Raw genomic sequence first — 17,245 nt, 5'->3', positions numbered from 1 at the left:
TATGATTAAGGTTTATGGGATAAACTTAGGCTTTGCATAAAGGCAACACATGAAACCAAGTTGCTGTCACTCCTTTTAATAACAGAAATAACACAATTTCTGTGAACAAAAATATTGTAATATTTTCCAGTCATATAAAACATATAGAAAAAGAATAGATTTTAAATTAATAGATTATGTTCTCTAAATAAATATGGAAAACAACAAATATTTCAATTTTTATGGAAGCGTAGAGCCATCACCCAGATTAAAAAAAGAAGATTGACCTCAACAGACTAAAAGGGGAGTTTTTTGATTGTAAAGGCATGAAACGTCACATTATAATGTGATTTATGTTGAATATTAAACCAAAGTAGACTGTATGCAGATGCAAAACGTATCATGTTATAAATGTGATACAGTTCACGTTTTTCCAATAAAGTGTGACATAAAAATACAATAAGGTCCTTTTTTTAATTCGATGGCAGCTCTGAGCTTCTGTACATTTAAAATTTTGAACCTGCTTCTCTGTATTTGCGTACTCCACTTAGTTAGAAGGAACTCTCCGTCTTTGTTACATCTTGTGGTTTTCCATTCATCTCAGGCGTAATGGACAGAACCATCTCCATTTCCTGGCCAGGGGAAGGAACGGGCATTTTGTTGATCTTGGCAAAGCTCATGCTGATATCCATGAATGTTTTATTTTTGGTTTCAGGGAGGACAACACAGAGGTAAATAGATCCCAATATGCAGACAGCCACAAACACCAGGAAGGCAAAGGACTGCAGCGTCTCCTGCATAAACAGAAAACACACAGAAACAAGAAGAGACATAAATAAATTTACATCTCCTGACAATTTGCCTCTAAAGGAGCATTCTTGTTGTTTTCAAAATCAGTGGAAACAAATAAAATATTCTGAAACTGAACAAAGTGCATGCATACATACATTTTTCAGCCCTTTAACTATTTAAAAATTTACTATTCAGCTCATGCACAAAGCGAAATCCAAATGTTTTTAGGCCTTCCTTGGCTCTTCCTAACTCCAGACGTCATCTGCGGCCTCTGATTTGTCATCTGTGTGTCAAGCTGCGGACAACGAATCATCACCATGACTTTTCTCTCTAAAGGTGCCACAAGCTTCTGTGTTTAGTCCGTAATTTCCCATTTACTGCTCAGACACTTTAGCAGTTCTCAATGCTTTTTTTTGGACAAATAAGGTAAGAAAAACTCTGGCTCAATATGTTTTCATGAGACATATTTTGGCAGGCTTATTTATTGTACTTAGAGTTAGACATTTGATAGACTGAAGAGTTTTTTTTTTTTTTTTTTCTCAATTTCTGTAAAGGAACTTTTTACATGGATGTACACAGATGTGTGTTTAGGTACCCAAAGTATGAAAACTGACCTTGTCCAGAGTGTTATGCCAATAAAGGAGCTTAGCAGTAGATTTAAAAATGCACACTGATTACACAGACAGATTTAGATATGCAGAGAGGCTGTGCGTGAGTAAGCGAGAGAGAGAGAGAGAGAGAGAGAGAGAGAGAGAGAGGAGAATTTCTATGAGACAGAGTCACTTGACCGATCATCACCAGTGTGTCACTCAACCATAATCCTTTGCTGATGTGGAGACAACCTGGTTGTCGAAATGCCCGGTGTCCAAACAACCATGACTATAGTAAAGAACTACTTGCCATCAGGAGTTCACACTCCTGTTAGTGTATAACGTGCGTTTTCTATGTTCAGTTTGTTTCATAACACAAAAAAAGAGAACAGTGTGCAAAGGGCCTGACCCAGTTTCCCTGCAGTCTCAGTGATGTAATGCTCATGTGCAAAGTTAGCAAGTTCCTTAGAAAACACTGACTTTCCCTCTTCGTTGTCAGAGGAAATGAGTCACAGTACTAATAAGATGCTTTTGCTTCCACTCCGTCTGTCATTAATTGAATTTTTTAAAAATAAGGTTGTCCTGTCGCTGACAGGACAACCTTATTTTTAAAGCTGCTGCAGTGACACAGCTGGGTTCAGTTTGGGGGAAAAACAGTTCGGAACATAAAGAGCCAGACACAAGAATCGGTTTTTCACCCTTTGATACGTCGAGACTGACCTGACGAGCTCTGAGAGCTGGATTAAATGTCAAATGTCTGTCACTTTTAAATCGGGTTATGTCCAACACTACACTTCTATCTTGCTTTTGAACAGATTAACAAGCTGTGCAAACGACCTTCTTGTCAGATGTAAGAATAACCAGCGGCAATGGGACAAAATGCATGAAGACACAAGGGATGAACTGGAGGGAGGAGATGTGACAGGATGTGGGCTGAGACGACGCAGAATATCAACACCCAGCAAGAGCTGCAGGCATGTAGGACTCAGGTTCAGGAGGTTAGAAATACTAACTGTCCACTTCCATCTGCAGGATTGTCACAGAATAAACCATTATCACCAGCAAATCTGGGAGGAAATTTCTCCTACTTTGACCCAAGTCACACACACACACACTCAAGCACACACACCTGGTGCGGAAGATCAAAATGATCTTTAACCCAAAAAAAGTCATGGATCATAGTTATGGAATCTAATATGCCTGTCAACCTGTGATGCCACAATATGAAATTAGATGATCAGTTGTACTAACACCATAAACACGTTTGTTCTCATAGCATGCTTCAAAAGCTTTAAAAACTTCTGTGCCTGAAAGGTCATTAATAACAACCTTTATAAAAATAATAAAACAATAAAAAACTGGCACTGGTTGTATGTGCAGGAATAATACAAAAGGAGTTGGTTAATTTTAATAAACTTGCATATTACTGGAGCTCAGGAGTACGACTCAACCTAGCTTGTTGCAAAATAATAAACAAAAACAGACAACAGAAGCTAAAACTTTGAGAAATGCCAGACAACAGGACAGGAAGTCAGACCTGATGAAACGGAACATGCAGAAAAAGCTATTTCAGACAGAAGACTTGGTTTTGCAAAAGGAGAGGGCAGAACAGTATAAAACTTTAATATTTTCTAGACACATAGATTATGAAAAAAAAAAAAAAAAGGCCTGGTCTACTGAGTTTCCATGCATGGAAATCTACCGTCACAGTTGCTGGATTCTGGAGCAGCTATGACTCAACACTAGTGGGTGTGTGAGCTGTGTGCTGTTGTGTGTGACGTTTTAAGATTGTATTCTCCCTGGAAGGCACACTCAAGGACAGTGTCTGCTTCGCATGAAGGACGAGGATGTACATGAGATTAAACTGCCAATATCCACATGGGGGTGTTGGGTGATTTTATGGATTATTGTGAATAAGTGTTGTCACGCTGTGAGCACAACAATGGAAAGACAAACAAGCTTTTAGCGACGCTGTTATGGATTAGCATCAAGATAATGCTAATTCATCACAAACGCAAACACCAAGCACAAAAAGCACAGCGTGCAGACGATTATGATGACATGATCTTTACAGCTGTCACACAAGCAATGAGGCATTGCCCCTTTTTATTACGTCGATAAATCATTTGAAAGTAGTTGAAAGTCCTTATAAAAGCCTGTTATATGCTACCAAGTATCTAGAATCACTGCTTTACAGGGTACATAGTGGACATTCTCTGTATGAGACTGAATTAGTGAAGGGAATTGCTCATTACAAATTATTATCAGCTATTATTTCCATTATAAATGCTGCCATTTTCATCAGTCTTTAAGAGCAATTTGGATGCTTGATATGATTCTGTAATGAATCTGTTCATTCTCATGTTTGATGCCTTACTGGATTATGATGAGCTCTAAAAATTAATTTGTAGCTCTCTCGACGCTTCACTTAGCTTTGCTGAATTCCAAGAATCCATCACGGCTTGTGAAAAACAGCATTTTTCTTTTGCTTTTTATTTTTATTGTAATTCATAGAATGTGGACAACAATCCTCTATTTCCATTATTTCCAGTCTATTTCTTCCAAATGTTTATTTGTGCCTGGAGAATGAAACAGAGTCATGATGAAAGTAATAAAATTGCAGACCAAAAGATGCGTTGCAACGTTAAATCAGGCTTTCAGCGTGACGAGCCGCGACGGGCTGCTCAGAACGATGACATCAACAACACTTACAGGAAATGAGTTCTGCAGCTGCACGGCTTCGCGAATCGCATGCTGTTGTTCCCTTATCGATCCTAAACCATGAAATCATGATTTAGTTTGAATAAAAATGTAAACCAGCATCTGCTTAACAAAATTTCATAAACTTATGGAGATTATGACACTCATGCAGGATTTTAATTAGCTTCCATCCATTTAAATAAAAGATTTTGTTTCTTTTAATGTTGTGGTTCTTGTTCCCTGGTGTGCCCGGTCGGCATTCTGGCTAGTGGAGCAACACCTGATTGGCATCTGGCCATCAGCATCACCTGTATTTAAAACCAGCCCAGACTGCTGATCATTGCCAATTCAATTCAGTTCAATTCAACTTTATTTATGTAGCGTCAAATCACGGCAATGCCATCTCAAGACGCTTTACAGGAAAAAAAATATAATTAAAGCCAATTCATAACAGCCTATATAAGGAAACCAACAGATTGAGTTGGAAGTCCAACTCAATCTCCCATCCTGAGCAAGCACACTGGCGACAGTGGGAAGGAAAAAACTCCCTTTTAACAGGTAGGAAACCTCCGGCAGTGGCCAGGGCTGCCTTGTGAGAGCCTGCTGGTCTGCCTGCCTGTTTTCCGTCTGCTGTCCTGTTTGCCTGTTCGCCTGCCTGCCCGTGTACTCCCCTGCTTGTCTGTTCCTCCCCTGTTTGCCTGCCAACCGGCCAACTAGCCTTTTCCCACACTGGGAGATCATTGAAAACCCAGAAAATACCTGATAAGCCATTTCCTGGAATTCTGAATTGTCTGCTTTCTGGATCCAACTTGCGTTTCCACATAACATTTAACTGTGTTTTTCAACCTGAACAACTGAACAATCATTATTTTATTGCATTCAAACCTTTTTATAAATGCAAAAAAAGATAGTGCTTTATTTTTTATATTTTTACAATGCTCTGCTCATCCCAAAATCTCTAGAGTATGAATAGTAGATAAATCACAACTTACGTAGGCTGGGAGGGGGGACCAGGGGTGCCATCTACCCACCTTTTATTTAACAACTACAAACTAAATCTAAAAATCTGATTAGAGGATAATTACACACATAAAGCTTCTCTTGGCAAAGCTGCAGCCAGACCATCGTTCTGCTACGATGCTGGATTGTTAAATATATCGTTAAATAAAAAAGACCTTCAAAATGAATGTAAAACAAGAACAAATGACCTAATTTTTAAGCACAAAGAAGATAAAGAAAAGAGTGGCTCAAACATCCATAAACTGGCAAAATGACTTAAATACACAGAAACACCTGAATTCAGATGCATAAACGATGTGTTCACACACAGACTGCGAATGCAGCGTTTCCTCCACACAAACTGCTCTTCAGAAAGGAGGCATGTGGAGTCAATCACACACTGTACAGACCTTGTCTACACAAGCCTGTAGATAACTGGTGTGATGCTGAAATGAGGTGGTGTGGTGGAAAATACTCTGGTCTTGAGAAGTTGTAATACATCTAAGAGTCAACTGTCTTCTTACAATGAACATTTTATTATAAACTAATACAAGCACACGCTGGAGCTTGGAGAGAGAACCCTCTCTCTGCAGATGCTGAAGTAACACCCGATTATAAACCATGCTTAACTCCTCCTAGTTGCTGGGCAGACCATATGAAACAATCATTATCTCTTATTTAAGACTAAACTGAACTCACTAAGCATCAATCACTCACTATATTACTTTATTACCTTTAACCTTTAGACAACTGGTCAACCAAGCAGTTGACAAAAACAGATGCCCTGCAGGAAACTCTTCCTGTCTCAGACTTTGTCTGCACATTCCAGACAAGGATCATATGACTTAAAGAAAGCTTTGTGCATTGACACAAAACACAGCAGGATCACAGCAAATCAATGCATATATGTCTAATACTTAATACAAACCAAACTCATAACAATTTTCTCCAACACTCTCCCTCCTCTTGGTCCAACAGGACCAACAATAAGAAGAGAAATTGTTATCAGAACGCAAAAATACATACAGAAGATAACATCCTCAAAACAACAGGAGCCTCATGCCTACAAGGTTTTAAAAGAATCTTTCAGAAATGACAATAGTGAGGAGCCATTCACTTCAGCTTCAAAATCTGAGTCTAACAATAAATGTAAGAAAAGTGGAAACAAATCATTCCTCTTAGGGGGTGACAGAGGTGTAGTGAAGACACTGTCGGCGTTCTGGTGGGACTTGGCATGTCACAGTTGCAGTGGAGCGCTTTTTTTTTTCCACCTCTCACTGATCTTGCTTGAGAGCGAAGGCTGGTCTTCAGGCGTGAGAGTAGACTGTCTCACTTACCCACGCAACCACAGGGATTATTCTGCCCTTTGTTGGGTGGTGCGTTATTCTTCTGTAATTTCAGACTGAAGAGCTTCAGGAGGTTCAAGCAATCTGTAGTGCCAAGCAGCTCACTCTGCGACCTTTACCGCTGTCTGGGTCGTCAGGAAAACCTGAAATGGCCTAAACCATCGATGTTGGTTCCAGCGCTGATGTTTAAAGCTTCTTATCAGGACAAAATCTCCAGGCTGAAGTGAATAGAGCTGCATAGATGCTGATTCATGAAGGGCAGCTTTCACCTGTGTGCAAATGCCTGAAAAGGGTTCCTATGAGGTTAGGACAGTATGTTAAAACATTACTTTCACACAGAGCTGTGTCTGAACAGGCAGTCTTGGAAGGAACCATGCCCGCTTGGGTGAGGGTCCTGCAAAAAGAATCACAAAAAGGCCCATGTTTCCATGTTACGCATGCGCATGTACATCAGAACCAGAAAAAGTACTTTTGGTCCAAGGAAGACCTGAAAAGAGAGCCAGAAGGAAATTTCCCCATCTGCAACCTGTGGGAGGAAAACATTCAGGAAAATGGCATCCAGAAAGTCATTCATAAGAGAGCGCCAAAACATGGACTTGTTTTCAGCTAAAGAGTAAGCTCAAGTAACGAGAACTGAGACGGGAGAGCTGCAGCCTCCACCATGTCACAGTCAGAGCAAACAGCATCAAAAGGAAAATCAAGTCAGGGTCAACTAGAGGTCGGTCAGGGGCCAGGCCTGGGGGGTGCAGAGGATAGTCAGTTTCAGCTAAACAGTCATGGAGTAAAACATGAACAATACAAAGCAACAGTTAGGGCCACTCAGTTATCTGGTAGGTAATCATTCAAAGTAACCAAATTCATTTAATTACTTATTGCAAAGTTCCTATCAGGTAGTCTCATCTTAACCAACAACCAGAAAAATCCTCTAGTACTGCATAGCAGAACATGTGTCAAACTGGACTCCCAGCAGTCTGACCAACACTTATCCATGCTGGAATTTCCTTTCTGATTTACTGCTCGTGTTGTTTATGTCATGTCTGCTAAATGACAGAAGCAGAACCAAACTGAAGAATCTCTGCATATATTAAATAAAGCTCATTCAGAACTGTTGATTTAATCAGTAATGTAGTCTAGTTTAGTCTCATGGTCTACTCTGATTTGTCTCTCTTAGACTCCAACAGACCCATTCAGGAGCAACACACACAAAACTGAGATCATGATAAGACTGGCTTTCTATTCCAAATATATTGTAAACATAAGCATAAGCATAAAGCAACAAGATGTAAAACCATCTTTAACAGCTGGACTTTAGGTACTGAACAGCAAGAGACCTTCAGGTCATAATAAAGCTGTTTGTTTTCTATCTACATTTGAACTAAAGCAGCATTTAGAAACAAACTTCTAATACTGATGGCAAAACTGTTTTCATCTACAACAACACGACACACGCATGTACGTGCACACACTCACAGCAGCACTTCTTCCTTAATGACTTTAATGCAAACGTGTGTAACAGAAAAGGCCAAGACTAACGGTTTAGCATAGTTAGCTTAACTTTGGAAGTATCAATACTGTAACAAATAATCTGCCTCATATTCATGTTATTTTGAGGACATACAGGGCTTAAATGACTTGTTTGTTTACTTATTAAGCGTGTTAACTAAGAGACTGGTCTGTTTACTGGCAGCCATCGCAAGAGTTGGTTCTACTCTTTAAACAAAAGTCATCTGATGTGTATTTTAACCACTGAGCATGTCTGCTTTAATTCAAAATAATGAATTCAGATTAGGGATAAAACACCAGCTGTCAGCAAATAAAACACGGAGATTGTTGTACTTGTGTTGCATTCGCTGAAGTCAGGAAATTACAAAACTACCTTCTTATTTAATGTCATATAGCGGCTTATTTTTTCTCTTTTGACATCTATTCTGTCTCAAACATTAAAAACTTAGTATTCATCACTTTTTTTTTTTTTTTTTTTAATAAGGCACAGCGTGCCAGAAGTTGACTTGTCTGTATGAACTGTTCAGCTTCCCTGCAGCAGAGCAGAGATGTCTGTGTCATTGTTCAGTTGCAGAAGTCTGCAGGAGTGCAAAATTTTATGCATGCTCATAAATGTGGTATAAAGCTAAGCAGAAACAGTGAGTAAATGTTTGGTTGTAGGGCCTCATTCCTTGGCCTGGTCTTGTGGATAATCATTCAGCTCGTATCACTCGATCTGCTCAGGAGTCAGACGCGCCACAGCCACCATGCTCCCCACCAATCAGCATACAATCAGAAATTCATGCCAGGAAGTGCCCAACACATGTTCATCAAAGCTTCCTGGTAGATAAATCAGATTCATATGTGTAATTAATTAAGAGTAACATGTAAAGGATCAGAAAGTAGGCAAAAGTTCAAGGAAGGAGATCCAGGTTTTCCACAGAGAACTGAGTGAACCGAACAGTCTTTCTGACAGAATCAGGGTGCAGCTTATTCCAGAAAACATCATCTGACTCTGTAGTCGGGGTGGGACTTGTGCTGCCTGCCGGCCACATTCGTTAGTCTTTTACTTCCAGAAAATCCCACAACTGAAACACAGTCTGAGGACAAGGAGGATCCATCACCTCCAGAGGTCAAAGGTGAAAATCCAGCTCACATGTCCACCATAGGAGCCATATCCACACTGTTCACAGTCACAACCAACAGGGCTCTGCCAGACCCTCTGGTTCTGGGATCTCCGGGCCATCAGCAGCGGCCAGGTCCATGCAGCCACATCTGCATATCAGGTTCTGCTCCAGGACTCAGAGCTGACACAGAGGGGAGGTGGAATGATGCTGTAGGTTGTAGGGACCGTTTCTGCTCCAGTCTCCTGACTGACCACGCGTGACACCCAGAACTCTGCAGTGACCCGGATCAAGAACTCACTCTCCCCCAGCCCCTCCTCTGAATCCCCTCAGGCAGGATAGACAATTTTAGGACCCTGTGGACCAAGCTGCATGCTGACAAGGGTTTAGAAGGGAAAGCTGCAATGTGTCCAACACCATACAGCAGACGAGCTTTTGAGACTGAACCATTTGGTCATGTGGTGTATTTTCTTCTCCAGTAAGGGGAAAATAAAGATCATAGCCTCATAATTATAGTAGTTTTCTTCTGAATCCTGTGGCAAACATATTATGTGGACCATGTTCTGTGCTGTGAACATCATGTAACTTGAACATTACATTGTAATTGTGTGTGTGAGACTATATTATCAGTGGATTCATAACTCAGTTCTCTCCTGGGAAAGCTGAACATGATCTTGCTAAGAAGATACACTTGTTCTGAGAACTTCTCTTCTCGCCGTTAGCTCACATTTAGCTAAAGTGAATTTATTGCAAGAGAAATTTACTCTAGCAAAGTTACGTTGGTTCACCATTCCTATTTTAAGGTCAAGAATTTTCTTTTTTTCCTAACATTATGCTTATTTTCAGCATCCTTCAGCTGCATTATTTATTTCCAGTTTATCTAGATTTATTTAGACATGCTAGGCATAAATTAATAATTGCAGTAGTAAAGGAATAAAAATCACCTTATGAATGTCTGAAAGGGAACAGACAGAAATCTAAGCTTATTGCCCACACAATGTACAGTAATTTAACATAGTAAGTTCCTAATACTATAAATCAAATCTCTCACATTTCAGATTTTTCATTCTTAATATGTTGTTGCTCTTTAAAATGTTCTCAGGTGATAATAAAGAATTGCTTTTCCTTAGGAAAAGGTTTCCACATTCATACAGGGAGTGGCTTTTATGCTCTTATAAAAGCTTTAGGAAGAAAAGCACAAGCAGCTATTTTACACAGGATTTATATGTTTGTTTCTGCCTAACATGCTATGACATCATCTCCTTCAGTGAGCAGAAGGCCTTTAATATACATTCTCTTTTCCTCACTTCCCTCTCTGGACTCCTTCATATCTGAAACTCTCTCATACATTTTTTGTTGTTTGTTTTTTTTCTTACTGCAGTAAATTAGATTTTACACAAACAATTCACTTCAACAGTTGGATGAATGCATGTGAATGGGTCGTGCCCCCACGTTTGTCTACCCCCACACAAGCTTCTAGGCTCTCCTGCGAGAGTCCGGTGTGGCTTCACAAGACGTGGTTTTAATTCTCCACACAATCAATCCAATCAAGTTTAACACAGGAAATTTTACACAACCACCCCAGTTTCCCCTCACATGAAGACAGAGATTTCAACTTCTTAATGGTGCTGTACATCAACCTCCTACTGCAAAGGAACTAGTTCTGTTTGCAGCGGATGTACACAGAGGGTCAATCCCACACCTTTGTAGAATTATCAGGCAAAATTCTCAATGTCTCCAGAAACCAGCCCACACAGTTTCTTCTCTGTTCCTCCTCACTCAAGATGGCTTTCCTCTCAGTTTTCTAACTCAAGGTTGGCCTGGTCTTGCTTCTCGAGCTCACAGGACTTACTGACTAATTTACTGGTCTCGGTCTTGTAACTCACAAGATTTACTGGTCTGGTCTTGCTACGTCTAGCTCACAGCACTTACGACTTGGTCTTGTTACTCACGATTTTTAACTTAAACTTTAACCTAAACTTAACTTAAACTCACAGGATTTTATTTATGACGTCAACCTGATCTCGTCTTAAGTTATTCTCTTATCCCTTGAGTTATTCTTTCGATGAGGAGGTGAGGAGGAGAATCCCTGTCACAATGAGAATAATGAAGACAATTGACCACAAAACAGAAAAATATTGTGATTATTAATTAAGATATTGATTATTAATTTGTGATAAATTTCTAGTAATGTTTGACTCCAGTTTGAGTCTGAAAATTAATATAAATTTAGAATAACACTTCTCACCATTGTCTTTTCACACTGGTTCAGAAGGAGTCCTGGCGTAGTCGACCACGGGTGGGAGAAAGACGTCCTGTCCTCTGAAATTCTCTAATTGAGGTTCTTAGGATGAATCTATGGATTCAGGTGGCCAACCCGTCTAACCCCAACCTGGGCGGACTGACGCAGGATCCCGGACGAGCCCCCAAAAACTGTGGTGGAAAATACTCTGGTCTTGAGAAGTTGTAATACATCTAAGAGTCAACTGTCTTCTTACAATGAACATTTTATTATAAACTAATACAAGCACACCCTGGAGCTTGGAGAGAGAACCCTCTCTCTGCAGATGCTGAAGTAACACCCGATTATAAACCATGCTTAACTCCTCCTAGTTGCTGGGCAGACCATATGAAACAATCATTATCTCTTATTTAAGACTAAACTGAACTCACTAAGCATCAATCACTCACTATATTACTTTATTACCTTTAACCTTTAGACAACTGGTCAACCAAGCAGTTGACAAAAACAGATGCCCTGCAGGAAACTCTTCCTGTCTCAGACTTTGTCTGCACATTCCAGACAAGGATCATATGACTTAAAGAAAGCTTTGTGCATTGACACAAAACACAGCAGGATCACAGCAAATCAATGCATATATGTCTAATACTTAATACAAACCAAACTCATAACAATTTTCTCCAACACTCTAAACAGAAAAAGAATTTACAGTAAAGCCAGACAGATGATTTCACAGCTCTGGATTACAGCGGTCTGACTGGTGGGTGCTATAAATATCTGCAGCTGTGCGTCACAGTCATGCCTATAGACACCAGCAGGACCCTCCTTTCACACTGTCAGGATAAAATTAGAATTCTGAGATTGTTAGGATTTTTTATTACATGTTTCATGCCGTGCTGTTTAAGAAAACATCTTGAATGGCAAACCATGCAGGGTCTTTTGCTCTGAAGTTAAACAATTCTTTTTTTGTTTGTCCTTTCAGTTTGTGGTTGGAAAACTGAAGCCGTTCATTTTTTTATTCAGTTACCCGTCTTTGTTCAAAGCTGATATGTAAATGGAAAATAACAGAGGAGCCCACATCCATTTACGGCTACAATATGGATGGAAATCAGCTTGAAGCATGTGGGGATCACAGTTACCTGGAACCGTACTCACACACAGCTTCATAAATCTGACACAAATGCGTATGAACATTTCTGCATTTGTGCATTTACAGTTTTAGTCATAAAACCACACACGGTTTCACGCGTCTGGCCCCCCAGGCACCCAACAATCTGCCAGGCTCTTCCTGCACTTGGGACGGATCTCAGAGCCGTGAAGAGGTTTTTTGTCTCAGTAGATGTGCATGTATGTCATGAGGATTCACAAAAAGCAGCTAATCATTGATATTATTTCATTTTAAAACGATGCCTTATTTGGTTCCTCATTTTATGGTTTCTGTGCCGACAGTTATAGAAGCCGGAGAGGCACGTCTGCAGTGGCTTGTCATGGTGGTACAGGGACGTGACAGTGCAGGGGTGTGTTGTCAGAGCAGGGGTCAGAGCTGGTTTCAGGTGCAAGTCAGGAACCAGTGAGTCACTGCTGTGATCTGGACGCCCAGCTTGTGCCTGGGACGATGTGGCTCCAACACAACCAAGCCAGCAAAAGGAATGCTGCTAGAACAGTGGCACAGGCGGCCTAAAAATAACCCTCTGTCGCTTCCTGTCTCTCACATTCGTCCACACCTTCCTCGCCTCGGTCAGCAGTATCTCCTGGGTTTTTCTCTTTGCCTCTTCGAATTCAATTTTACACGTCTCCTCTGGCATCACGGCCTCTTTGCTGCATGAATCTTATCTGTATAATTACATTCAGCTTTGCTCTCCTTGCATTTACTGACATCTATTGTCAACAATCTCATTACACAACCATAGATGTGTGTGCATGTATATATGTGCATATATACACATATATATATATATATATATATATATATATATATATATATATATATATATATATATATATATGTGTGTGTGTGTGTGTGTGTGTGTATGTATGTATGTGTATATATGAGTGTGTGTTTGTTGTTTATGTACGTGCTCTGAACTGAATAAAACTAATAAGGCATACAAAAAAACAGGTAATCAATGAGGTATTAGAAAAAAATCTCTTAACGATAACACAAAGGAAGATGCTTATAATATTATATTAATGATAATGACAATTCTGGTCTTTTCTATTATATTTGGTTTGAGCAACATTGTTAAATGTGTGGAACTTGAGTTAATAGAATGCTTTTCTGTCATTTTCTTTGAGACTGCAAGCTGTAGCTTGGTTAGATACAGATTCACTTCACATAACAACAGACATTGTGTTCAACATTTCCAGCCAATAGGCATGATGATGTTAGCAATTAATTCAAAGTAGCAGATTAGAGTCCTCTCGAGGACTGTTAATCCTGATCACTCCTGCATGATATGCAACAGGTTAGGCAGGTTCAGCATGATTCAAGTCCCACTGCAACCCTCTAGAGTTCAACATGTACTGTAACTGAATGAGTGGAAATAACGCACAAACTTTTCTTTGCCCAAGAGATCCTCCTAGAATCCTGCTTTAATCTTTCCGTCAACTTCACTGGTTAAATCTAACGTTGTTGTTAAAGGAAGATAAACACACAAGCTGTTGGTGCAGCTGGATCCCAATCCCAATATAGGCCTTTCAATTACACAGCGCTATGCAGGTCTTTATAGAGGCAACATCAGCTCAGCAGCACAGCTGTTTATACTGGCACAGAGGTATGCTGCACTTCCACTCAGACGGTGTTGTTTCATATGGAATGACACCAAACATCACATGAAGATTTAACAACAATGCTATCTGCTGGTTACCAGTACACGAACATGTCCATTTTTTATTTTTTTTTTTGGTTGAACCGAACAAAACCTGTTTGCAAATAAAGAATTTGTTCAGATTATGTGAGGTCCAGCATCATTTCCTGTCTTCATTTCCCACTTTTTCCAAAGTTGTGATACGTTCCCCACAATGCACTATGAACTCAAGCATAACAAAGCAGCAATGCTCCATGGCAACGCTGGTGAAGTCCTGCTCAAAAATGGCAAATACACATAAAAAGAGAGGCGCTGTAGTTAGTGTGCAAGTTATGCACCTCTCCAGCATTTACAAGAATATTACCCACTGTCTGATAACATGATCTAATGTTTTTTTTTCTTGCTTTTTATTTAGGAGAGAGGTGAGCTGAAAATAGCTGTTCCACCTTCTGTGACCTTCTGTTTCACTTTACTTTGTCTTCTGTCCACACATACGTTCCACGTGTTTTCATGTAATAGAAATGAAGAGTTTTTCACTCTCACTTCTATCCTAAAAGCATTTAAATGAACTGAGCTTTAAACTAGATCAAAACTTAAAACAAACTAGTCATTTTAAATTGTCAGAACTTTGAACTAGTTTATGAGAAGCATTAGCAGGCTATTATTTCTCTATGAACATGCTGTGATGAAAACAGCTATTAACTGCACTAACGTGGATTTGTTTGAACTGGATCACAGTGAATTGACTTGAATTGATTATGTCTGTAAGTTGCCTTTAGAGGACTTTGTTGTGAATTTGTTTAATAAAAATAAAGCTAAACTGAGCTTTTTTTTCTGTTGCTTCTACGTTACTAGGTTGTAGCTGGTTTCATGTACCAATTACCTTTTTCTGCACCGAAAACACTGCAGGTGTGAACAACTCACTGAAGCTGCATGTGGCACGCGTCCTTGTTCCATTATGTTGTTTGAAAGGCAGGCAAAACATTTACAACATAAAGTATAAATGTTTGCGCACACGTTGAGGCTTAGAGCTGTAAATATTTCTGCTGCCTGTATTTTCTGAAGGTTCGTTCGTCTGGTATTTGTTCACATTTGACAGGATGTCAAAAAAAAATCACGATTGGTCAGTAAACTGTAAAAATGTTTGGTAAAATTTGTTTATGACAAGTAATGATTAGTGATTATTACAATTTGCTTTTAGGTGATTTGTTTGTCACTTCTTAAAAGCATCAAAAAGACTGAAGGGAGAAAATCCTTTTCTAAGAAACCACTGTTCAAATCTATGATGTAAATGGTGCTTTTCAGCTATTTTTGCCTTCAACACATGACACTTATGGTGCAGCTGAGTGAAAAACCAAAATTAGCTTATCTGGAGGGGCTTCAGGGAAACCAGGGAGACAGCATTTGACAGAAGGTCAAATCAACATCACCAGTGTCCACCAAGCCTCGAGCAAAGTTTCACTCCCATCTCCAACTTGTGCTTTGACTTTTCTCTAACTGTCTACAACTGTGTTCTTCCAGCTACAGTAAGCTAACCTTTGGTTTGTGTGGGTGTCTGCATTGGTGTGCATCCCCTGCTTTTTATCTCTGAACGAGTGCTGCAGCTCTTCAGGTAAAGTATTTTGGAACTATGCATGCAAGAAAATTCAACTATTGTCTAACGGTGTGTTCAGACCAAACGTGTTTTGAGCATCAAGCACGTCAGGTTTACATGTAAAGTCTATGTGGAGGCGCGCCAAGAAAGCGTCGAGCAATCTCACATCGCGTTTTCAGCGTGTCAATTCAATCCACACCTAAATATGTCTTCTTCAGGCGTGTTTAAAACTTTTAAAAACTTTTTTATTTTTCTTTTCAAACTTTGCTGTCCTAACGGCCCTAACTGACCCTGTCAGAGTTGCCAGTTTTGGCTGATTTCAGCTGCACCGAGCTCCACCAAAGAGCTGCTCCGTCGGTAGCTCCGTATATATAATGAAAAACAAACACCAACATTCTGGAGGCATTGTTGTATTTTCACCATATACTGATGCATAAGAAGCCATTACTCCGTGTAATATTTAGGATAACCATTACGTAGCGTGGGAAAGCTTTTTTTTTGGGGGGGGGGGGGGGTTTGGCAGCGCTCTACTGACTTCCTACTAAGATTAACATTAATGACATTCTCTAGCTTTATTTATTAAATAAAGCCATGCCGCAGAAGGAAAGTTCCGCCTTTCCCCTCTCTCTTTTCTGCCGTGTTTGCCGCTCACTCCTGACAAGCTGCAAACGCGGCAGGAGCATCAGGAGCGTTTTGGGCGTTGGACACAAAAGTGACAGTTTAGTGCCCAACGTCGAGGGTTTGGTCTGAACACACCGTAAGTCAACCTACTGACATCGAACAAGTCTCTTCATAGCATCTTTCAACGTTTCCATATGAAAAAAGACACACATGCAGCTGAAATGTAAAGAGATGCACAGGTTGAATAAAACAACAGTTGTTTAAGTCGTACAGTAAGAAACGATGAGCAGTAACTAAAATGTTTGGCTTATTTCTGTTTATTTCCACCTCATCAGTTTTAGTGCTGAACACAAATGGTGATGTTAAATATTTGCATCCCTGCTCCAGATTTTATAAATTTGTATTTTAAATCCTGCAACACTGAGCATTCATGCTGTTTGCGGTTAACCTCAGCAGTGTATGAATACAACCAAAGTCCTGCTTACTTGAAGGCTTAATAACTGCTTGGGGCTAAATGCCTGCATCCAACCGCTTCATGTGGGGGTCAGATTCATTCCTGAGTTACACTGCTGTGACGCTCACGCATGCATTCGTCTGATGGAAATAATATGAGATACTGGATAAAATCCCTGGAGTTCAAAGCATTTAAGATACAGACAGAACACACACATATTTTAACAGTGACATAACAGTGACTATTTCAGTGTAATTAAAATATAAATGAGTTGGTTCGGGCAAGCCCTGCGATGAACTGGCGAGCTGTCCAGGGTGTACCCTGCCTGTCACCCAAAGCCAGCTGGGATAGGCTCCAGCTTCCCCGCGACCCTGAATTGGATTAAGCGGTTCAGAAAATGAATGAATTAATGAATGGTTCAGGCAACACTTGCATTCCTGTATTGCTATAGATACAGTCTGATCTCTACAACACTGATACCTAATGAAGACATATTTAGGTGTGGATTCAATGGA

The 17,245-nt window shown here is 40.0% G+C and overlaps 1 protein-coding gene across 1 annotated transcript in view; it reads right to left on the bottom strand.

The window, feature by feature from the left end:
- Positions 1-530: 530 nt before the first annotated feature.
- The window catches only part of slc2a9l2 (solute carrier family 2 member 9, like 2), a gene marked incomplete at both ends in the record, with an annotated part of 135,366 nt that continues 118,651 nt past the window's right edge, over positions 531-17,245 (bottom strand). The window contains one exon of the mRNA XM_079242157.1: positions 531-773. Coding sequence (XP_079098283.1) covers positions 531-773 — 243 coding nt within the window. The remainder of the gene's footprint in view (positions 774-17,245) is intronic.

The sequence above is a fragment of the Telmatherina bonti genome (genome assembly GCF_933228915.1).
Source record: "Telmatherina bonti genome assembly, chromosome: 6".
NCBI classification, from domain to species: domain Eukaryota; kingdom Metazoa; phylum Chordata; class Actinopteri; order Atheriniformes; family Telmatherinidae; genus Telmatherina; species Telmatherina bonti.
The sequence above is the reverse complement of the archived record's forward strand: the minus strand, read 5'-3'. Positions and strand labels throughout refer to the sequence as shown.